The sequence below is a fragment of the Castor canadensis genome, chromosome 3 (genome assembly GCF_047511655.1).
Source record: "Castor canadensis chromosome 3, mCasCan1.hap1v2, whole genome shotgun sequence".
Lineage (NCBI taxonomy): Eukaryota > Metazoa > Chordata > Mammalia > Rodentia > Castoridae > Castor > Castor canadensis.
This window is the reverse complement of record NC_133388.1, coordinates 196097255-196122133: the sequence shown is the minus strand read 5'-3', so window position 1 is coordinate 196122133 and position 24879 is coordinate 196097255. Positions and strand designations below refer to the sequence as shown.

At 43.5% G+C, this 24879-nt stretch overlaps 1 protein-coding gene across 3 annotated transcripts in view; it reads left to right on the top strand.

Annotated features, from left to right (window-relative positions):
- The window catches only part of Trappc9 (trafficking protein particle complex subunit 9), a 541325-nt gene that overhangs the window by 156968 nt on the left and 359478 nt on the right, over nucleotides 1–24879 (top strand). For all 3 annotated transcript variants that reach the window (XM_074069279.1, XM_074069278.1, XM_074069281.1), the window contains one exon: nucleotides 20555–20679. In XM_074069279.1, the coding sequence (XP_073925380.1) occupies nucleotides 20555–20679 (125 nt within the window). The remainder of the gene's footprint in view (nucleotides 1–20554; nucleotides 20680–24879) is intronic.

Here is a 24879-nt window from a genome sequence, read left to right as displayed (position 1 = left end):
CATCTCCTAGTGTCTAGACTGTGATGGGAACAAGGGTGTCATGTTTTGTGGAATGGGTCATGAGGGCCTCTTTCCCTGCTCCTCCCTTCAATGTGTGTGTGTGGGTCCATGTTATATTCCTGTTCATTTTTGTGAGGATTTCCCCTCCTCTTTAAGGAGTTGGTAAAGATCCCAACTCTTTGTGCAGGGATTACAGAAATGAGCTGCTGTGATAATTTTTTTGGTTATAACCGTGGCTATATTAAGATCCAACATGCTATTCTATCTTAATTAGCTTGGACTGCTTTAGCAAAATACCATAGACAGAGCAGCTTGAATAACAGACATTTATTTCTCATAGTTCTGGAAGCTAGGAAGTCCAAGCTCAATGTGTCAGCAGATTTGGTTCCTGGGGAAGCTCTCTTCCTGGCTTGTGGACAGCCACTTTCTTGGTGTGTCCCCATGCAGTGGTGGATGGGAAGCTCTGCTGTCTATCTTGTCCTATGAAGGCTGGGCTCCCATCACCTCATCCTTCCGCATTACCCCCCAAGGCTGCACCTCCTAGTACCCTCACATTGGGGATGAGAGCTTCCACCTGTGAACTCAGTCCTACCACCCTTCCCAAATTTCCTCCCCTTTTTTCTGCAGTGTTTAAGTGCCACCCCAAAGGTCTATGTATAATGGTGGTACTCAGTAAAATAATCTTTTTATATTATTAGCGATAGTAGGAAAACAAGTTTAGTGTTGGACATGTTAGAAACTGAAAAGGTCAGTGGATTTAACATTATACCAGGACTTAAAAATACCAGATTAAAAAAAAAATAAGCTTTTGGTTGGAAGTGTGTAGTGCAGTGGTAGAGCAGTTGCCTACTATGCACAAGGCTCTGGATTTGATCCCTAGAACCACAAAATAAACAACTAAACAACAACAAAACAAAAAAATCAGATGAAATGACTTTTTTCCCCTCTTGTTATTTGCCTTATCCCACCAAACTGCACTCTTCTGTCAGTAGACAGAGGGCCTACTAATGCTCTGACTTCTTTTCCCCAAGAAGGGAGTTTGGTAGAATAAGTGGTGGTCAGTCCTGGAAACCTGTCCAGACAACTGACTCTGGAGTGTTTGGTTGGATATTATCCTGGGGGTATGCCTTGGCAAGTAGAATCCCAGCTGAAATTACCTTTACGTGAGAGTGAGGGGCTAGAGGGTGGGTCCTTTGCTGCTTATCACAGCCTCACCTGAATCCTGAAGCGATGTAAACCTTTGCTTTCTGTGTTTGGGTGGCCATTTGAGTCTGTGTGTTCCGCAGACCTATTTGGTTATGTGATTGTGTTTCTGTCTTTGTTACAGTGGAGTGAGGCATTCTCTCTGCCCTTCTATGCTGAGAGCAAAGTCTCAATTTGGGTTTGTAGTCAGGGAACTGTCTTTTGTCTTTTAAAATAGAATCAAATCAGAATTAGAATTATGGTTTCCAAGTGGTTTGTAAATGTAAGGCTGACCTGATTTCTGGTCAGATAGGTGTAGCACGTACGTGAGACAGAACACGGATATTAATCAGATACCCTCTTTATTGATTCCGGTTAACACAAGCTCTTAGCTGGTGTTGATATAGCACATTGGTTGAATGAGATGGGAAAAAGGTGGACACAGAGGACCCTTACAGAGTTTGACTCATGGATGGCACATTACTATGTGCAGTTCAGTCTGAGAAGTCACGAAGTCATCATTAGGCCCTTACTTTGGAGATGCCCCCATCCCCTGCCCCCACCATGGCTCTCAATCTGATAGTCTCGGAATCAAGGAACTGAGTTTGTTTTCCAGGCATGTGCTCATGTTAACTGTGGTTACTGAAATTAGATGCCACTTTTAAAATACAGCCATTGAACAAATTAGGGTTCTGGACTTAGCATGGCTAGAGATGGAGGAAAGTTAGTGTCCATTGAGCATCGTCAGGTAGTGTGTGAAGAGTGGACTGGCCCATGTACGTTCCTTATTTCTACTTAATCTTCCTGACAGTTCTATCCAGTAAAAATTATTACAACTTCATTTTGTAAAAACAGATAGGAAGACTATGCTAAAGGAGATGGAAGAAATATGACAAGTGCTCTGCCTGATCCTTAATCAAACTAAGGACATTTTTGGGATAATTAGGGGAAATTGAACATGTACTATGTATTAGATAATGTTACTGCGTCAACAACAACTATATCGAGAGAAGATAATGAAATTGAAATTATAGCAGAATGTTTTTCTTCTTAGGAAATTTATTCAGACGTACTAAAGGGTGAAAGATACAATTATGCCTGTACTTTCTTTGATAGGGTTCAGGGAGAAAATCCCATGTGACTGTGTATATGGAGAGAAGGAAAGTAAATATGTCATATTGTTAAAATAGTGGCTTTAAATAAAGGGTATATGGGTACTCATTTCTATTCTTATAAATTTTCTGCAGATTTGACACTTTTAAAAATAAACAATAGGGATGAAAACATGCCTCTGTAGGGTACTGCTTTGATCTATTCTGTTTTGATTTCTAAATGGTTTCTCAGAAAGCAAATAATTTCCTGTATCTTCAGATTCTTGGGCTACATTTCTCTTCCTCTAGGGTAAGAGAAATCAACCTTTCACCTAGAAAATGGTATATTTTTCCCTATGATTCTGTAATACCCAGGAATCTCTGACTTTTTGAAATTTCATGTTTAAGATTAGAAATCTTAGAAGATGGTAACAAACTGTCTCAGGTTTTGATAGCTCCGAACTATCCAATGAAACAGACTGCATGCACACTTTGGATAGGAAGGCCAAATATCTTCAGGTAAAATATGCAACTAAGCTGGATAACACTGCATTCCCCATAGACCTCAAAAATAAAAGCAGATGCAGACAAACTACTGATAACTGCAGGGCCTCAAGAGGAGACAGGAAGTCACTAGGTAACTGTGACAGAGACCCGGGAATTCCCAAACAGCCAGTGGGCACTCACTGGACAGGTCAGTGGCCAAGTCAGGAGTGGCATCTGAGACCTGTGAAAGGTCTTACATGCTCCAGTAGCAGACGAGTGCAAATAATTCTTCTGAACAAGGACCCAGATGAGGAGAAGCCTACTAGCAGCAGATACAGGGTAGCAGAGCAAAGGAGATGGAAGGTGCAGCTACGAGCGGAGAGACGCACCGTGCTAAGTGGTGTGGAATGTAAGCTTGCATCATTTGAGCACCACCAAAAGCACAGAATAGAGTGCAGAGTTACCAGAGTCAGAAAAGATTACCTGATCATCTCTCCCAAAAGTCCGTGTAAATGAATCTCGTGTAAAGATGGCCTATAGAAAAGGATCCACTCATGTAAAGTTATGATGGAAACATAAGGAGCAGAAGAATGCACCAGTGCGGTGTGAAATCGTGCCAGAGGAACGTGCTCAAAACTGAAGAAAATTTAGAAAACATTTCAGAATGAGATAAGAGACATTGAGAAATGATATAAGTTATAGAAGAACACAAATTCAAATGAGAAAACTAAAAAATGAGGTGGATAGAACTCAGGATAGAATTCAAAATACAAGAAAAACTTCTTTCACTAATGTAGTCTTTCGTGAATGAATATGCCTAATGCATTTGTCAAGGGAAACAGAACAAAACGAGGAAAAACAAAAAAGAATTAAGAGAGAAAAGTGACTGAAGAGGAAAATGACATATTTAGAAGATAGGCAAAGAAGACCTAGCATATGCATGTGTGTATCACATGTATAACCATCCATATAGAGCACCTGCTGGGAGACACCAAAAAAAACCAGAGCAAAGGAGTGCCAATAGGCTCAAAGCTGGAATTCAAGAAGATGTCCTAAATAAAGAAATCCTTGAAACTCTTTACTGAATTCACTGTGTACCTGAGAACATTGACCTAGAAAGACCAAGACAAATCCTAATAAAATTGCTAGACTTGGAAAAAATTTTGAGGCCTTTAGGCCAAAGTAGCAAGTGATTTATGAAATAAAGGAAATCAGATTATCATTGGACTTTTTGACAGCAACAGTAGATGTCAGAAGTAGTTGTAGATGCTCATGTAATGCAAACGGGAGCCAGAGGCTTATAGCTCCCACTGTCCTGTCAGGTTTCAGGGACCCAGACAAATTGTTATCAACAGGCAGGAGTGCAAGAATTATGTTCTTATGATTGCTTTTTAAAGGGAAGGATCATGAAAACAGCTACAGAGACGTGGTCCTAAGGACCACGGTGAGCATCAAGCACACACGCTTGTATAACCGAGACCCGGGGAGTGCAGAAGGGAGCGTATACACGATGTGTCACAGCCATGCTCTCTTACAGTGCCCACCCAGCACTCTAAGTTAAACAAGTAGAGACCAGGGGAAAGTTGTAGGCAAAAGTGATTTTGAAGCAGATTTTAATAATTATTTGGTGAAGATAATGTTGGTATTGGTAATAATATTCTGATAGTGTGCATTAACATCGAATAGAGTAAATGATTCACTTTGTGATACTCTGATTCTACCAACAGAGTCTGGTCTTGAACTAGAATTCTCCTGTGGAAGATTGGAAGGGACTGATGTAGAATATGAGGTTAAGTAAAAATCTGTAGTCTAGAGTTTGAATTAGAAATATCAGTAAGAAATCCTCAGCTATTTAAAGCTCAGTCAATCTGTCAGTCAGTCACCTGTTTCCTTGCCCCTTCATTCACTAACAAAGTCTAGGAGCCGACTAGCCCAGCAGCGGTGGACATTCCTTCATGCCATGGCATGGTGTTGAGACATTCCCACTCAGGGAAACCGGAGCATCTTGAAGAGTGGTCTGGAGCTGGACATGGAAGAGCAAGATGATCGTGGAACAAGTCGTGAAGTGCACAGGAAAAAGTGGTCAGAGGACCAAGATGATGTGTGAAGGAGATGGCCTGAGGAAGCTGCCATCAGTACCTTGAAGACAAATGAAAGATAATCATTGTTTTGATCCACAAGTTCATAATGGTGCCAAAAGAAATTGTTCACCTTGGAAAATGATGGTGGAACTGATTTGTTATCTTGAAAGTGGTAATTAATGAGTATTCATTCTGTGTTTCTACATACTGTACCATTGGACAGTCTAATAGTTGGGGAGGCAGTTCTTGGAATAGAGGTATTCCAGCTAACAACTGAAAAAGAGAGGGTAGAATTACAATGTCATCCATCCTTTTGCAATCCCTAATACATGAATGGATAGAGGCAATGATCACCCAAATGACAAATAAGGGACATCCACACGTGGTGTTCCTCCTGCTACCAGAATGCAGCACTCCTATGAGTTAGCATTGTTCTCAAGTCCCATCTGAATCTGATGAGCACTCTAGGTTTGACCACTAACTTGCTAGACTCTGAAGACACGAACACTTGTTAAACTGCACTGTGGGGATACAGTGCAGAGTACAGAAACCTTTTTGGTAAATGAACAGTTTCTTTAACAAGTAAATCCTAAGGGAAGGGCTGGCAGAGTGGCTGAAGTGGTAGAACACCTGCATAGCAAGCATGAGACCCCGAGTTCAACCCCCAGTACTGCCAAAAAAAAAAAAAAAATCCTAAGGGGAAAAGGATGGCCACTGAGGATGGCCACTGAGGATGGCCACTGGAAATGGTCAGTGGTGATGGTTACACAATATTGTGCGTGTACTTAATGCCACTGAACTGTCCTCTTAAAAATGGTGATCATGGTGAGTTTATATTATGTATGCCATACACTCCCTAAAATAAAACAAGAATGAAAAGGTTTATTTACAGGTTTATCTGTAGCTTAAAAGAGATTGATTCTCATGTTTGAGAATAAATGGGCACAGTTAAACTATAGTATCCAGGGCTCTGTGCTCAGGGAGTGAAGTGATGAGATAAGGAGCTTGCTGACCTTGGGGAGGGATGGGGGTTTATGTTGGGATGAGGGAAACCGAAGGCAACTGGGTGACTGGCAGAATTCTGTTTCTGGGCCTGTGTGTTTGCGTCTTCAGAATTCATTAAGTTATGCTCTTATTTTATGTTTGCCTGTAAGGGCTATAGTTGACAATAAAGAACAAACAAGTTAGAAATGTCTTGGTTATAATACTTTTGCCTAGCAGACAGCTTTCTCATCTGATCAGATTGAAAAGTTATTTCTATCTGAGAAGTTTTTCATCAAGGTTTATCTTGAGGATCAAGCCTGGCTGCGGTGTGCCCCTTTTTCTCTGGGTGACACGCTTGTGCACAGGGAGCTTTCAGTGGGATCGATATATTAGTGTTTTACTTTGTTGGGATTGATGCTTTGGATGAAAACAGCCTTCAGGGTTTGCCATCTCTTGACAATGGAATGGAAACACCCAGCTTTTGGTTTTCTTTTCTATTAATTATTTAATTTGATTTTTCTTTTCTCTGTACTTTTTGGCTCTTGGTTTTATAAGAGAAATGTCAGCTTTCCCTGCTGACAGTTTCTGTTGGGCCTGGTAATTAAATGTGGCATTTCAAACTCAATGTGGGAGGAGTGATCCTTAAGAATGGACAGACTGCAGACGTCATCTTGTCTAGTCAGTTTATTTTACAGAACAGGAAGCCAAGTCCCACAAAGGTGAATGCTTGTCTGTGGCCTCACATGGCAGCACCAGAGACCTGCGAGCACCCGGGGAGTTTGTCTTACTGTTCTCTCCTCCTCCTCTAAGTAGGGAGCACACAGGACAGTGTTTCTAGTGCATCTGTGGAGTATAGAGATAAAGTGCTGGTGTGCTGTGCCCCACGTGTCTAGTACAGTACCATGGGCAAGTGGAGAACTTGGTTTTTAATGGAGTGGTGATTCCCCATGGGAGGGGCTTTCTCTCCACCTTTGGTGGAAGGAGGGTGAGAGGGTGAGCCCTGTGCCTCAGATTACCTTCTGCCTTTGTACTTTGACAAGGGCATGTGACTTTGGTGGGAAGCACTCATGAAATCTCGTGGTTGTAGTGTGTGAAAGGAATATTGAACATTTGTCTGCATCATAGGGTTCTCCTGCTGCTAAACACTGATTCATTCATTTGAAAGTATAGACAAGCATGTGCCTAGTTGTGGGTATTGTCAGTGTGCTTTCCTTTTCAAGTCCACTCCATTCCCCACTCTTGTACCCCTTCCTCTGGGCAGATGACCTCTTTCAAAGGTAGATGGAGGCCATTAGACCTCCTTTGTCCTCTCCATCTGGAAAACATTTGCATTTCCATCTATTTGACCCTAAAGATGGATTGATTCTTTCTCTCCAGCAGCCCTGTGTTCTCTCCTCCTTTGCTTTGGTATACACGCTAAACATCTTTTATTTGAGCCATTACAGGTGCCTAGAAACTCATCTTCCCATTTCTAGACTTGCTGTCTCTAATCTGTCTTCTGCTATATCTCAAAAAAAATTTTTTTTAAAACAAGGCCCTATATAACCTGACCCTAGCCTCCCTACCTTTCTCTTCCTGTCTTCCTTTATAAGCCGTACTCCAGCCATTCTGAAATACTGCAATGCTTCCACGTGTTCACTGCCATCCCACAGTTGCAGGCCTTCATGCATTCTCCTCTCTCCACTGTCTATCTGACCTTTGCCTGCCGAGCCCAGCTTTAGTCACCTCTTTTAAGTCCTTGCAGGTTCTGTCCCCAGGGTTTCCTGGTGGCAAAGGTGGCCCTTTCCTGGGTGTCACTGTAGTACCTTTGAGTCCTATTCCAGTTTTCCTACACTGTTTTCCTCTATGCAGTCTGTTTCCAGTACCTAGCACAGGGTCTGGCCCAGAGACTCCCAGGGAATGCTCACTGGTGGAGAGGGATGACAGCAGCCATGAGCCTGGTTGAGCACATGGAGGAAGAGGGGTGATCTGTGCTGCAGCCATGAGCCTGGTTGAGCACACAGAGGAAGAGGGGTGGTTTGTGCCGCTCGCCAGATGAATGTCCTTGAGTGGGGCATGACTGGAGATGAGCTTGATGCTTATGCTTGCCCTGAACAAAGACCAGTCTTGGTAGTGTGGAGGATTGGGACTAGGAGGAGACCCAGGTCACAGCAGTGCCAGGCAGGCCATGGGAGACCTGGAGCCACAAAGGCAGTTTGGTCTTTATTGGAAGGTCACTGGGAGCAGTGAGCTAGAAGTGAATTTTTCAGGAGGCAAGTTTGAGAGAGACTCTGTTTGAAGCAGGTGAGCGGGCTGGGCTGGAAATGTCACCTGGGGTTCACCTGGTTGTGGCAGGGTACAGGTCCAGTAGTTCAAGGGTCAGGAAGTGTGTTTCTCCAGGGCTCTCTGGCGGGTACCAGTGCCAAGTCAGAGCAGTGGCATGGTGGCTAGGCCTTGTCCTCCTGAGAGGTGTCCCTCCCCACTTTCCCTGATCATGGTCACTGTGGGATGCTATGGGCTTGCAGAGGGTGTTCAGTGTCAGGATGGGCCATCCCGGGAGCTCCTGTCAGAAATTGCTGTGCTCCTTGTGGACGTGGACAAGTGTGTTTCTTCCTGCCATTGCCTCCCAATGGACAGACTAGAGATAAGCTGCTGTGGGAGTGGAATCAGTACAGTTCTTCGTTCAGAGTTAGAGCCTGTGTAGCAAAGCCGTGCTTCTACAGGGCATTTCATTTTGTGTCGTTTCCTCACAATTTAGTGGCAACTGAAGCTTTGCTTCACTGCTGTGACCAGTGATTGATTTTGTTTGAGAGCTGTTGCTCTCCAATATGCTGTAGTCACTCTCATAAATACTGTCCTCTGAATTTGGGATAGTTATTCAGCATCTTTGTCCTAGTCTACTGCTCCCCCTTAAAGTTTGGAATTCTCAGTGACTCATCCTGAACCACCCGGAAGTCAGAGATGACCGTGACTGGAATCTTAACACCATTAACACTTGTGTTTTTCTTTGCTCCTCCTAGATGCCTGAGTTTTCCATGTACATAATTATTTTTAAGAAGTCCAGGAATTCTAGTGAAAGTTGGGTTTTTTCCCTGAGCCTACTGAGTGTGGGGACAGAAAGAACAAATTCGTATTAAGAGCTTACCACACTCTCTGTGGTGCTGTTCATGCACTTCCTGTGCTGTTTGCAGGGTTTTCACTTGTTCTCCTGGCCTACACCTGTGCCAACACCAGTGCCCGAAAAAGATGCCTGTCTGCACTTTTGATCGTTCTTCTTCTTTGTGCACGTCTCTAGGGCCAGGGTCTTGTCTCCTAATTCCCGGTGCCTGTCTGCCCATTGCTTGCCTGCTCCAGGCCCTTGCCTTTTCTGTCCTGGCAACTCTTTGTCATTTTCACTTGGAGATTCTTCTTTTCCTCTTCACCAGTAGACACTGGGATTCCTGAGGGATCCATCTAAGGTCCTCTTCCACTTTGTTCCCAAGCCCCATCTCTGAAGACTTCTTCATCTGCCATCTGGCTTCATTGACCAACTGTGCCCCCACGTCTGGCTCCATACTCTGTGGGTTTCAGTTTTTTGGGGAGGTAGGAGCAGCTGGTCTGGCTGAGGTCTGCTTTTTGACTGCTCCCTTCCCAGCTGAGTTTCCATGGTGTCCTGATGCTGTTCAGTCCTTCTTTTCTTTGCCCTGCTTTGTTTTGTATGGAACCAGGGCAGGCTGCCACCCTCTCCCAGCCAGCTCTAAGGAGAAGCTTTTTCAAGGCCTTACCTGCCCAGTGAGCTCCTTGCTGAAAGACCTATGAGGGGCAGAAGGCCCTATGCCTGTAGTGCCAGGGCCCTCACACTCTGGCCAGCCCCTGCTAGGCCTTGAGCAACTCAATGGACCCTTTGAGCTGAACTGTTCTCTGGGCTTGCCTGCTGGGGTAGCCATGATGGGCCTGCTTCCTCTGTAGGCCCCTCTCTCAACATTTCAAGTTAGTTCACCATGACTTCTGTCCTCTGAGAAGTCAGAGAAAGCCAATTCCCAGTTTATCCAGCTCTTCTCATCGTAAGGGTGGGAGCAATGCTTTTGCCTACTTTATCCATCTTCAAGCTGAAATTCCTAGTTTATATCTTACATATTAATTCAGACCTGCAATCATTTTCAGATTGTATTGGCCATTGATCATATTATATACTGCTTTTGTTTTGGGTTCAGTGGGTTATCTTATCTGCTTTTGTTCTGAAGGAAAAAGGCTAATGATGCACTGGACAGCCTGCCTATTGTTATATTTAGCTTGTGCCACCTACCCACCTTCTGACTCACAAACAGTCACTTCACAGCACGAGGCTTAGCAAATGGAAAGGTCAGCCTGCCCCTGCCTCCCTGGAGCTCTCAAGAGCATATCTCTGTAGACACAGACAGCTTCACAACACCCCCAAGCTGAATTCTTGTCCCAGACGTCTGTTTAATAACCTACGAAGTGCACTTTTATCCCCAGGTCCCTGTTTGCCCAGCAGGTGGGGAGGTTGACTCAGTTCTTTGATTTAAATTCAGGTTGGAAAATATGTTCCTGAGGCACCAGGATAGAATGGGGATCCAGGTGTTTGTCATTTATCAGCAACAGGTGATCCTATGGCAGGGAACCAGAGCTGCAGCCTTCTGGACCATTGATTTCACTGTTCTCATTGTCACTTTTCCCAGCAAAGCTGGAGATGACTCACTGTGAAGCAAATTTGGGAGGTGCTCAACAGAGAGGATTTAAGAGTATCTTTGTCCAAAGAGGACAGAGATGATGTCTGTGGAGCAGTGCTGTTTGCTTCACTGTTGGCGCATATGTGGACTGCGCCAAGCCCCACCAGTGTTGTTTTATGAGTCCTCCCACTGCTCCTCTCCATGTCTGCTGTGGTTCAGGTCCTTACCGTTTCTCATCTTTACCATTTTTGTCATCTTCTCATTGGTCTTCCAGCTGCTACTTTGCCCCTTTCTACACTGTCGCCATGGTCCTGTTTCTAAAGCAGTGCATCTGATCATGCTCCTCTTTTGTATAACTGGCTGTGGCTTTCCAGTGCCCTCAGGGCAAAGTCGCTCCCATGCTCACACAGCTGGCCCTTGTGGCTGATTGGTCTTACTGCCTGTCCTCCTCCCTCGTTTAGTTTACATCCCAGCGCACTGAAGTACTTGCATCTCTCCGATTTGCCATGCCCTGGTGTTTGTGGCCCACAGTGTACTTGCATCTCTCCGATTTGCCATGCCCTGGTGGTTGTGGCCCACAGTGTAGACATTGGCATTTTCTCTCACTGGAATCACCTGGGATCTTTTAAGTGCCGTCCTGGTTCCCTCCCCTAGGCATTGTGATTTAGTTGGCATTAGGGTTAGTAAAGGCACCCCAAGTGCTCATAATGCACAACATAATGTAGGCTGTCCTCCTTCTGCTCATTCTTGAAGAATGCTTACTCATTTTCCAAATCTCAGGTCAGTTGTTCCAAGTCCTGGACTATTCCAGGTGGCCCAGTGGCTGTTTTTCCCTGTTCCGTGTGACACTGAGCTTTGAAGTCAGGTAGGCCAGATGATCAGATGATTGTTCTGGAGCCATTTGGATGTTCTTTGCCATTTCATCTTCCATATCAATTCTAGAATCAGTTTGTCAGGTTTCTCAAAGGAGTCTCTTAGAGTATTGATTGGTGCTGCATAAAATTGATAGATCAATTTTGGAGAAAAGTGATTTTTCTTAAGATATGTAGTCTTCTTATCCATGAATATTGTGTATGTCTTCATTTGCTTGTCTTCTTAATATCTTTCAATAATATTTTATAATTTCCTTTATAAAGGTCTTACATAGTAATTCCTAGATATCTTATTTTTATTGTGTATGTGAAGTATTTTTTTGAAGTCTTTTTTAATGAAAGTCTGACACAGTGTAATGAACACAAATATTTACCTTACTGCTTGATGAATTTTTATTTTTGTGCTTATATTGGTCTGTGTAACTTGTATCCAGATCACAACATGAATAAATTTCCAGCTCTACTTTGGTTCCCTGAGTCCTATTGCTGTTGATAACTCCCTGCAAAAATAACCATTATTATAACTTCTGCCATCGTAGGCTAGTTTCACTTGTAGAATACCAAATACAGCATTCATTCTTTTGTGTCTTTTTAATCATTTTTGGGCTTAAGATGACACAAATGTATTTTTTTACATTTCTGGGGGGTCAGAAATTAAAAATAAGTGTGTGTTATTACCCACCCCCCCACACATATATGAGAGTTATGCAAATGGTTTATGTTGCATTTTTTTTATTCTGTGGAATGAAAACACTACAGTTTAGCCATTCTACTTCTGATGAACATTTGGGTTGCTTTTATCATTCAGCTATTATGCATGGCTCTGCTATAAATGTTCTTGTGTCTGTATTTGGTGGACATAAGCACACAATTTGTTTGTTTTAGGAGATCTACAGTCAAATAGATGTTTTCTTTCTTCCCTATCCTTCCCTTCCCTTTTTTTTTCTTTTTGGTGCTGGGAACTGAACCCAGAGCATCACATATGCTGAGCACCTACTCTACCACTGAGCTGCATCCCAGACCTCTGGCAGTGGTGATCTTGATGTCCACGCACACTGGCAGTAGGTGCAGTCTTTTTCTGGTTGCCCTCATCGTCACCCCTTGGTGCTGCCAGCCCTTTACCTTGCAGCCATTCTGTCCACGCAGAACGTGGGAGAGGTTGCTCCCTATGGTCTGGTTTTCTCTTCCAAGGTAACTAACACTGTTGCACACCTTTCATGAACATCTGTTACTAGATATATATTTCTGTGAGGTGCCTGCTAAAATGTTTTCCTCATTTTTTGTTAGGTTATCAGCTTTCTTCTAGTTGATTTATAAGAGTACTTAGCATATTTTGGGTATGAATATTGCAAAGATCTTCTTAAAGCCTGGCTGTGGTTTTTATTCTTTCAATATCTTTTCATGAACAGAATTTCATAATTTTATTATCATTATTTTCCTTGTGGTTAGTGCTAATTTTTGTTCAGAAAATCTTTGTCTCCATGAAGGTCATGGCGGTACTATCATGTTTTCTTCTAGACCGTTTTTCAGTTTTTACATTTATGTGTATGAGCCATCTTGAGTTAATTTTTGGATGATGCGTATTAGACACTCACAAGGATTTGCTGACTAGGGAGCAACACTCATAGACTATTTGGGGTTGTGTCATACGGTTTTAAATTTAATAATTGATCTTTTCCAATCATGTGACACTACGCAAATATCCTTCATTTTTCTGAGTTTTTCAAAACGGCTGTGTAGTCTAGCAAAGCAAGCAGCTGTAGCTCCTTCTTTTCCCTCTCTCCTTACAAGTACTGAATATGTGCCTTGTCCCAGGCGCTCCCCACCACCTTGCCATTGCCTGAAGTGTAAAGTACAGTGCAGTCTCTTCCCTCAGACTGGGGCCTAACCCTACACTGCGTGCAAAGACAGCTGCCAGCCATGTGTACCCCTGGGCACTTGCAGTGTAGATGGAGCATCTGAACATCAAAAGAACTGATTATTGACTTTATTTCATTTTAATTACTTTAAATTTAAATAATTTCTCTAGTGACATATCTAGCAGAAGAGAAAAGCAATTTCATGAATAAATGAAAAAATTATTACTTTGCTAAATGTTAGCTATGAAAAGAGTATGACACTGTGAGCATAAGGGTCTGACCTAATGTGAAGGGTGAGGGAAGGCTTTTCACTGGAAGTGATGGCTGAGGGAGAGTAATAGAGTGAGCAGGACTTAGATGAAAGAGGGTGGGGTTAGGAGAAATAGGTTTTCATGCATATGCTAAAGCCCATGGCAGAAAACAGTGAAGCAACTGCCAGGAACTTAAATGTTTTTTGAAAAACCTGTGTGTGAAAGAGAGAGAGGGACAGGGGAGAGAGAGAAAGGTTCTTAAAATGAGTTCTTAAGAGACTTAGGCCATAGGTATTAATAACTAATTTTTGGAGAACAAAGATCGTGTGCAGATTACGTGAGCTTTTTCTTTTGGTAATTTAAAAACATCAGTGCTCCGTCTTGGAGCTGTCAGTGTTGAGACTTGGCTGACTGTTTCATGGGGAAACATTGACTCTGCCCATCTTTTCAGGCTGTGTGGTGCTTTAGGACTGCTATGCAGAATGCACAGAGCACTTAGCTTGTCCTTCCAGTCTCTCCTTTCTGAAGGACAACAAGCACGTGCCCCATGTTAACCCTTTATCATCTTATGAAAAAGTTATTCTACTTTAGTCTCAGACTGACACTGTGGTTTTGTTTCTCTGATTTGTATCCTAAAATACCATATGGCAGTTGAACTATTTCTTTGGAGAATTGGTGTCCATTTATTTGTATTTCTCTCCAGTAGGAATGGAATAACATATGTAAACAAGATATAAAAGATATAAACCCAGGGAATGGAAGCATTCAAGGAACACAGTATTAGCATTGTTGGGATCATGGCTGTTGGCACTCAGTGACATTGACTGTCAGCCCAAGGTTGGAGGGGCAGGGGTCGGCAAGACAAGCCTTTGACTAGTCCGCTTTTTAGCAAATTGCTTTTGGTCACATTTGGGATTTGACTCCAGTCCGCCATGCCTCCTAATCTTTTGAGATGTCATGTAGCAACTCTGCTCTGTCTCGCTTTGCTCTATGTGAACAGGGAGGTGACTTGGGTAGGGTGAATGTGTGGTTGACACTGGAGCTGCTTAGAGAAAGAGGGAGGAAAGGATGAATGCAAGTCAAGCTACCTTGAATGGGAGTCCGGTTACCCCAGTTTCTCATCTCTCCAGTTGCCCCTCAAGATCTTGGTCAAAAAGATCTCAGTCAAGAATTTACCTACCTTATTTTTGACTAGTTGTGGTGACAAGGAACTCACTACTCTTCCAAGCAATCCATACTGACTCTTATTCTACAAAGAAGTGATTCATTAGCAGTTTTTACAAGATAATCTTTGTATTATTTTGTAATAATACAAGAAATAGCCCACTTTTCTTCTTTTCACTGAAAAGATGGTGACTTTCTTATTTATTCCTGGTTATGTATTCACAGTATCATCCATTCATCTTCTTTTCACTGGGTGCTTTTCAGTGAGGTGTGCAGTTCCATGATGGCATACCATACAACTTCAGGGAGGCCTGCCCTGGACCACCTGCATGTGTGCCAGGCAGCATTTCTCATTACACAGTACCTAGGAAATGCCTTAGATGATTAATTCATCCAGAAAATTCCGTTCTCCATATTTACTGTGGCAAACCATTACTGTTTGGACATAGACTTTGTGTTCAGGGTTTCTGTTCCCAACACCACAGTCTAGTAAAAGATACTAACAATGCACTATTGTTAAGTGCCTGGATCAGTCTGATCTGCTTGGTCAGGTGGACTCAGACCATCACCCATGTCTGGGAATTGTCTGCTTCCCCTAAAGATTACTGCAGAGGAGAAAGCAGCACTTCGTCTGGGCATAGTCTTCAGGGAACTGTGCCTTGTTCCCTGATCCTTGGCTGAGTTCTCCTTGGTCCTCACTGAGTCAGTCATAATTGTCTCTAGAGGGGAAGAAGACACAATACTACCCTTATTCTGACAAGATTATTTGATGGCTTAAAATCCCTTTATAGTTGGTTTCCCTTGTGGCCAGTAACTCAAATAGTGTCACTGTCCAGCAGAAGCGATCGTTAGGATGAGCAGCTTCAAATGAGAACTGAATTGGAAATTGGCTCTTGGAGCATATCTTACACTCTGTCCATCTTGGGTAGGCCTGCTGCAGCACGAATTTTCACATCTGCCCCTGAGGTGGGATGTAAATCACACAGGGTGGGTTCCCTGTGTGATTACTGTGGGGACATGTGCATCTGGGTGCATGGCCACATAGAATGTATCTTCATGTTCCTTTGTGATCTCGGACATCAGAAGGAGATCCCGTATGTGGATCTGAGGGCTCCAACTTTAAAGGATTTTTCTGCATATGTGATGTTGCCTTGTATGTCATGGAGGCCAGCGGGGTGGTGTTGCATTGAAATCAAGCTGAGGTGGCCCAGGCACAGTGTTCAGATATATATACTTGCTGTATTCTGTGTGTTCACCATTTCTTTTTGCATCTGACCTTCCTTCTGAAACTCTTTTCTATGTCCCTGAAGTGTGTCATTTAGAAGTTCCTGTGGAGGATGTGCTGGGAATAAGTTTTCTCAGTTTTTGTTCAAAAAGGTCTCTGTCACCATTATTCTTAGAAAATAGTTCTTCTGTGTACAAATCTAGTTGAGCAGTTACATTTTCTTAAAAGAGCTTGAAGATGCTTGGAACCATCCACTGGCTTCTGTTGATCTTGAGAATTTAGATGCTGGTCTAATTGTTGCTCATTTGGATATAATTTCTCTTTTCCTTTATTTTTTTTTTCCCTGAAATTTGGTTGTATCTAAGAAACTTGTACTACTGTTTTACTTTTTAAACAAATCTTTATTGAGGTAGAATTCACATACCAAGATTCAGCACTTTTTCATATATTCAGCATTGTACAATCATCACCTCAGTGTCAGTTTAAAACATTTCCTGTGTTCAGGTAGTAGTTAATGTGAGCTTGGCAGGTGAGCTTGGGCAGAAGAAGTCTGGTTCCAGCTCATGTGCACCTAGCAGAGGCTGTGTAGGGCCAAGCTGCCCATGGAAGGCTGCTGTTTCTGTAGCAATTTTTTTTCTTTCTTAAGCATGTTCCAAAGTTTCTGAACAAATGAGCATGCTTTCTCTATGGAAATTAGAGATGAGTGTTGCCTAGTTTTCTTAGCCAACTGCTTCTACTGCTTTGGTTTTCTGAGGATATTTTATGATAACCAGATGGGCTTTTTTTTGGAACCAATGGATTTTATGAATAAATGAGAAAGCATCTTTGAAATACACATTCTACCTGCAACAGCATACTCCAGCGAACTCCCACTGACAGATTTTTGCCTTTATAAATGTGTTTTATTCCAGTTACATTTTATTCTAGGTCATTTTAGGTGCCTGTCACAAAAGAGGAAAATGTATACTCAGCTTTTCTCATTAGCATCTTTCCTGGAAGTGTGCAAAAATGGACACATTCCCTGAGCAGACCCCATCACTGGAGCACATCACTCAGCCATAGTGCAGGGTCTTTTCCAGGGGTTGGGTAGGAGGCGTGATATATGGTTTTGACCCCATGATGTACTGCAGAGCAAACTGAGGTTCTGTGCTCTTGGAGATCCTCAGTGATAGGACTGAAGTGTGTGATTTTGTACAGTGTTTCTGTGTGTGACAAATCTGATGGTCCTGAGTTGTAGTTTTGTCTGTGCTTCCAATGGGCTGTGTAATTTTGAGCAAGCTACTCACCATTTTGGAATCTCAGCTTTCTCATCTGTAGAACTGATAGAATAAAGTCTACCTTGCAGAGATGAGGAGTGAGTTAGATGGCATGCACTAAAGCCCAGTGCAAACCCAAGGACGTTGTACTCCATGATTGTATCAGCCAGGGTTCTCCAGAGACATAGGAGTAATAGGATATGCGGGGACACACACACACACACACACACACACACACACACACACACACACACACACATACGAGCAGGAATTTATGAGGGGAATTGCCTCACATATTTATGAAGGCTGAGAAGTTCCACAATAAGCTGTCTGCAATCTGGCTCCTGGAAAGCTGAGAACATGGCTCAGTCTGAGGCAGAAGACCTGAACCCGGAGCAAGACCTGGGTCTGAAGGCCATAGAGCCTGGAGTTCTGATGTCCAAGGGTTGGAGAAGACAGTATAAATTGACTTTCCACTGTCTGTTTTGTTTTACCTAGGCCCTCAGCCAATTGGGTCATGCCTGCCCATGTGAAGGGTGGATCTTCTCTGTTCAGACAATCAACTCACATGCTGGTCTCCCCTAGACACACCCTCACAAGCACACCCACAAGCAGCACCCTCCCAGGTCTCTCAAGTCACCTTGTAACATAGCTATTCTTTATTGTGACTCTGCTTTTTCTTTCCACTCCACATACCTGCATTTAGCTTTCAGTTTTGCGATTGTTATTATGATTTTGATATTCAAGCTGAATTTGAATGAAGCATTATTTCAGCACACAAAATTGTATCTCTGAATAGTCCACAGAGATGCTCTTAATAGAAAAATTGAGCACTATAAATAGTAGCTGTGAAGTTCTCTCTACAAGCTCACTTTTTATTCATAAAATCTACCAGACTCATACCATTCTTACATACCCTCTGTCCTGATGAATCCACTAAACTCTTTGGTTCTGCCCTCATCTGTTTGTAACGTTTTTGGTCTTGTCTTCCTATTAATTGTCAGGCCAATCTGTTCTCCATTCTATTTGCGATAGCCTCTGTTGGCAGAAAAATTGGCAGAATGATTGAGCATAATTTTATCCCTCCTACCCCAGCTGGAGAGGGTTCCTTTACAGGCATTCCCAGTGAGTTGTCTTCCTGCCCAGACAGCTTTTTCCAGCTGATCTCTCTCACCACCCTTCTGCAGCTGCACTGTCCCCTCTGTAGCTCTGTTCCATGCCTGGACTGAGTGCTCATCTTGCAAGCACTGGCTTCTATCCTCACCTGAGCTGGAAACTCTTGCCTCATTTGTGATGTATATGCTACATATCTTTTCCATCCTCAATTGGAGAACAGAATTCCTTAGTCTATAAAGAAGCCATAGAATGGCTTTCTTAGTATTTGTCTGAGCTTGAAGATCATTGGTTTCCCAGGTTTCTTTGAGGCTTGCACCCCAAAAAGAGGCAAGTTTCACAAGGAAAATTTAACTTGTTTTTGCAAAGTGCCTATGTTCCATATCATTCCAGCTTCTCAACATTGCAGATTTGTATTGTCCAAAGATTTTTTTTACAGCATTTGTTAAGTCCCCTGAATAAGTTTCCTATGCCTACCCTCTGTCTGCATATAGGGTATCAGGTGGTAGGCAAAGAGAAGGCACTGGGGCTCTGAGGAAGGAGGAATTGCTTTTGGTTGGTACAAGTTGGGGAGGCATTGTGGAAGAGGTAGCATCTGAACTGAGATAGAGGTTTGGGACTATCAGGGTGTGCAAAGGTGGTCGTCATAAAAGTGAAAAAGCATGGGGCAGGACAGGACAGGGAGCTTTTTGGTAGAAAAGTTGTTCAAATACAACTGTAGACATTAACCTGATTCAGAGTTAAAAGTACTTATTCAAGATAATTTAGCATTAGAAGATTTGAAGGCTCTAAAGAGAAAATTATTTACTACTTCTTTATTGATCTTGTTTTACATCTTGAAAATTGAATTACTAAAGGGAACATACCTTAGCAAATATGTTTAAGAGAAGTTTTTCTTTTCTTAGAATCATGAACCATTTCTATTATGCTTGGTTAATTATATGGTTTTTGCAAAAATGTTTTAGACATAAGCCTTTGGGTCTAAGTGATTGGGAATTTGGAAATACCTGTTTTGTATCAATTAAAAGTAAATGCTCTTCATGTTATCAGAAGAGTTTGTTTGGAATATGTAGCCATTTTAGTTTTCTTTCTCAACAACTGTGTTACATTGAAAAGACATGAGGATTAGAATAGAAAACATAGAGTTTGAACTGTAGATCTGCTTCCTCCACCCATCTACCCACTCACCCACCAATCTCCTCATCTCCCCATCTCATCTTCCCTCCTTCCCTCCCTTCCTTCCAACTAAACTTGTTAAATGTTATTTATGCCTGGTATTTGCTTCAGATTAGTTATTGCCAGCATGACCTTAGATAGGTTGCTCGTTTTTCTTTAAAATGGGGTCAAGTTTATAAAGTGCCATAAAGATAAGAGTTGTCAGCTTACTACCCTTGCTGTCTATCACTTGCTCTTTCATTGGTATTAACTTTCAGCTCTTGCACAAGTTGCCTCTGGTTGTTCTCTTGACTTGGCTTACACTGGAAAGCTGTCATATTTGGCATGCCAGCTGGTTTCTATTAGGTAACTTAAGCTACTTAAAAGTAATGTATTAGGAGACAATTTCTTTATGTTCTTGACAATAATAATAAAACTAGAGTCAGATAACACACTAATTCAGCTGGGGTCTTCTCTTCAGTTGGTTGGGAATTAGAGGGTGACTAGAGCCAGATCACACCATGGCCTGTGCAGACTTTGGCATTTCCTCTTGAGTTAAGTAGCATCATGGGAGGGCTGTGTTATGGTTTACGTTTTGGTGGGCTGCCTCTGCCTATTATGTGGACAGAACATGGTCATGTAGCAAAAGCGACACAGGAGAATGGCCAGGAGGGAAGGGATAATGACTCAGACTGGGTGTTGGTTGTGAAGCCGAAGCCCCTGAGAGCTGATGTTGGGCATGGCTGTGAGATGAAGGTTGCTGAAAAGATCAGTGAAAGAAGTGAGGGGTCCTCAGGGGGCTAGCGAGGGTCCCGTGGCAGAGAAACCTGGCTCCTGGAGTTGGGCAGCAATGTGGCATTTAGACTAATTTGCTATTGCGATGGAGTGACCACATGAAGGGAGGGGAGAAGCCTTCCAGCCCGGGGGAGCAGCTTCTGTGAAGGCCCATGGGAGTGGAGGTGGCTGGACAGTACCGTCCTGAACAGGTGCTGTTCAGGGTGTGTATGTGGATACTGCAGGTGGGCGGTGTGACTGATGCTCACGGAAGAGCCACAGGCATTACAATCAATCCAGGACAGAATCGTGAGGACAGAGATGGGGGCCTTCCTCCCATTACTATTTTTAAAAGAAAAGTTCTCACATTAGAAAAGAAATGTCACTCAGGATTTTTTTTCTTGTTTCCTAGATGGAATCAGTGTGAGTGGTTTTCCACTCTCCAGTCCTTTCCGTCAGGTCGTTCGGCCCAGAGTGGAGAGCAGACCTGCAAACCCCTCTGAGGGCAGCAAGGCGGGAGATTCCAGCCACCTGAAGGTGAGTCCCCTCTGCAGAGGACCAGGCTGCCAGGCCTTTCTTGGTTTCTGCAGCCTTTTCTGAGGTAGTGTTTGGAATATTTTTTCTGAAAGGAAAGGAAGCATGCAGTCAAAAGTGGTTTCTTGTATTTTCTGTCTTATGGAATGTTCTGGAAAGCAGTCATGAGGAACTCAGCATCTTGTGTGTGTGTGTTTTTCTTTAATTTCAAAAATAATTTTACTTACTTTTACTTAAGTCAGATACAGAAGAGCATGTATTGTTTGAGTCCATTCATATGTAATTCTAGAAAAAGTACATGGACACTATAAAGACAGGAGATGAGTGGTTGCCTGGGGAAGGTGGGAGAGACTTACTGCAGAAGGGCACAAGGGAACTTTATAGGGTGGTGGGAGTGCTCTGTAGTTTGATTGTGGGGATGGTAACTCAGTTGCAAACATTAGACAAAACTCATATGTGTGTGCAATCTATTGAATATAAATGATACTTCAAAAAGTTGATTTTTAAAGTAAAGACAACAAAAGGTAAAACCTATACAGTCACGTGTTGCTTAATGATCTGATACCTTCTGAGAAATGTGTTAGGCAATTTCATTGTACAACATTGCAGAGTGTACTTACACAAAGGGGGAGGTCTGTGGCATCACTAACCTTGTGTTTTATTGATGCAAATTCTTGTTTCTTTGTGACATGGGGACTTGGAGGGAGGGTAGGCTCAAGGAGGCCAGTGATTAGATTATTTCTTAGCTTTTCTCTTTTTATACATTTATTATGCAGTGACTCTCAGTTTAGTTGGTATTTTTTCCTCATCCTTTGGCAACTCCTTGGCAACTGTTGGTTTATAGCCCACAGGTAACTAGTAACAAGGGTCTGTCTGTACAGAGTTAAGATGCTTGGCTCTCTTGGGCCTGCAGGAGCAGAATCCACTGGCTCAAGGAGAGTGTAAACAGGAGCAGGGACCACTAAGACTGCACAGGGGTAGAATGTGCAGTGGGATATTTCAGGTCTCAGAGCTGCAATAGGTAAAGGCACAAAGTCACTCTTAGCGAACATGTGCTTAGGACCAGCCTGTGGAGATGCTGTTTACAGTCCTCATGCCAAGCATTGGCTGATGGGGCCACTGGAGAAGCTTGGCCTGGATGTCTTAAGTGAGACACAAGGAGTGGTGCTGTCCTGACCAAAGCAGTGTGGTTTGGGGGAGAGGTGGGAAGGTGCATCCTGGTGAGTCCTGGCAGGCGGGAACAAGCTAGCTGTGGTTCACGGAGGCTGAGCCGGTGGATGGAAGTTACGTGGGGCTAGTTTTCTGGGAGCTTTCACTCCACTGAGGCCCTGCGGTGCACACAGGTTGGACCTCCTCACTGGAGGCTCCCGTTGATGGCTGCAGGTGGGGCTCTGGTACTAGACCAGGGGTGGGTGAATATTCCCACTATGGGGAGCAAAGATGCAGCAGGAAGCAACTCATGCTTGTGTAGGGTGTAGACTGCTGTTGGGGGCACCTGCATCTGCAGGGAGAGAGGGGAAGCTGGAGGGGGTGCTTTCTTGGGAGCTCTTGGGCTTCACATCATTCCTGGCCTTTCTACAGCCTCGTCCTAACCGTCATCAAACTCCCATTTGTGTTCATGCTCTTTAGTTTGTCAGCTTTGTCACTGCAGCTCAGCTACGTATGGATCTGCTTTCTGTTCCCTTTCTGCATATTCTTGTGGATACCCCTAATGCCACTAAGAGCTGTAGGCACTACTGCAGGAACAGAGGATGACTTTCTGGAGCAAGGGCTGGTGGTTGAGGGTGGGTTGTATTACATGGGGTCCTGCTGTACTACTTGCTGCTCATCATCAGATGCTGTCTGGTTTGGGGACAGTGGAGCAGTGATTTGTAGCTGGCTTGGCAGTAGAATATCCATTGTGAGCAAAGGCTATTCATATTCAGAAGGATGAGAAACACCCTCAGGAAAGTGGAGGCCAGCATCTCCTTCAGAAGTGGCTTACTTAAACCGTGAAAGGACTTGATGTAGATGTTCCCAGTAGCTTAGCAGTGTTCCTTGCCATGGAGTGGTCTGGAGTTCCATTGAGTCCAAGCATGAGTGAGTTTCTCCTTACTGTCACAATCCCTAATCCCTATGACATCCCAGTGTTATGCCTGCAAGAAGATATTGTCTATTAGTTTAGTCTTAAAGAATAGTAGACTGTTCTTAAAGTTCCTAATGCTTTTACATTTTAGTAATTATACTTAAAATGGACTAACCAGGAGAATCTACAAAGAAACTTGCGAGCAAGTGTATTCAAGTTAAAAATCCTGTATGGTATGCAAAAATAGCACAGTTTCTTAATTAAGCCAAGTTCCAATTAAAAATGGTTCATATGAGTCTTTTGCAGTTACCATCAGCTGTGCAGAGAGTTGTATTATATCTTTATTCACAGGGCATTTCCAGAACACTGGTGTGTGGCAGGCACCGTGGTGCCTGCTGCCTTGGACAAGCCTGTGGTGGAACTTGGGAGAAAGAGGAGAGAGGTGGATGTGAAAGCCCTTCACTGGTCTGGGATTAGCAGAAGGGGTGCTGCCAGTTCTCCTAACTGCCTTGGAATGGGCAATACCTTACTTATCTGTGTATTCTAAGGTCTTAGTGCAAGATTATTTGCTGAGGGAGTGAAGGGGCTTGGGAGAGGAAGGAAGAGGCAGTAACAGAGGGATTGGTCCCTGAGTGGGAGAAGCCAGAAAGGAAGGCTTCCCCAGCAAAGGCCATTGGGCCTGTCTAGAGTATGGGGTGGGACTCACTGGGCAGACACAGTGACACGGACATCCAGACAGAGTGGAAGAAACAATACCTGGAGAGTGGCAGAGCCACCACAGATACCTGCACTTTGCCTGGTACTCTACCTGCTGTCACTGTGCATTCTTACTGCTACCCAGGAGGTGTGTGGGGCTGCCCGCAGTCTTCTCTTTTCCAGATAAAGACATGGTGGCTTGGGCATATTGGTGGCTTTCCAGAATCAGCCTCCTAATTGTGTGGCAGAAGCAGAATGGCCCCTGGATATTCAGTCACAATCTTGAGCTCCCAGCCCTTCCTGCACACTGGTGGCTCAGGGAGGGCAAGCCCTTGAGCATCCAAGGCCGAGAGAAGCATGAGAGAAGCAGGAGCAGGCAGAGAGGCTCTGGTGCCCCACAAGGGGGATTTACCACTTTTAACGGTCTTGACAGATTCCTTCCCTCATGACTGCACCTGCACATTACTCAAGGGGAAATGATCAACCAGCTCAGAAAGACTCAATAATATGTCCAAGGTCAAGCAGTTACTAAGGACAAATTAAAATCCAAACCCAGACGTGTCTAAATCCAAAGCTTGTGCACAAAGCTATTTCACGACACCACACTGTCTCTGTATGTATAATGTCTAAGTTTCCAAACTTATTATGGGATACAAAGCATTCTCTATTGATTCAAGCTGTATTTATAGAGCAGCTGCATATAAGCTTTTTGGCCTATCTGACCTCAGTTTCCACTCCGTGAAAGGGAGATAGATAACACAGTTCCCTCCTGGCTATTGTAAAGAGGTAAGTGTCTGCTATTAGCCCTGGTAGATAAGAAAAGCTTACAAAATGGCAAATCCAATTCAGTTCCCAATTATTTCTAATCTGTCCCAGTGATAGTTATAGAGACAGGAAATTTCTTCCCACAAAGTTTAAGCAGAAAAGCTTCAAAGGAATCCTTTAATCGGCTCAACAGTTTCAAAACGTAGTAAGAAATTTATAAGTAAGTGATGTGGAGTCTGCTGCCTTTGGAATTCTAAAACAAACACTGGGGAGTGAATCCCAAGCAGCATCTGAGCTCTGCGATGCCTGTGACCATCATGTTGGCCCGAACCTTCTGCAGCCCTTCATCCAGTTCACTCACTGGATAGATCTGGGAACCACTAATACATGCCTAGTTGTGGACACGGGCAACGCAGCGGTGATCTGGCAGAAGAGCCACACAGTAGACAGTGGATATCAGCTTGTGCTCAGTGGAAGTGTACCAAAACAGGAAGAACAGAGAAGCTACTACTTGCCATTGTAGGGAGACAGTCAGTAGAGGCCTCAGTGCAGATCCTAGCTAGGTGAGGGGATGAACAGGTGTGGGAAGCCCCTTCATGCTCTGCCAAGGTCAGGGCATTGTTTGAATGTTAGCATCAACTGCCAAAGCTTTAAGTTATTTATATGCCTGTTTCCTC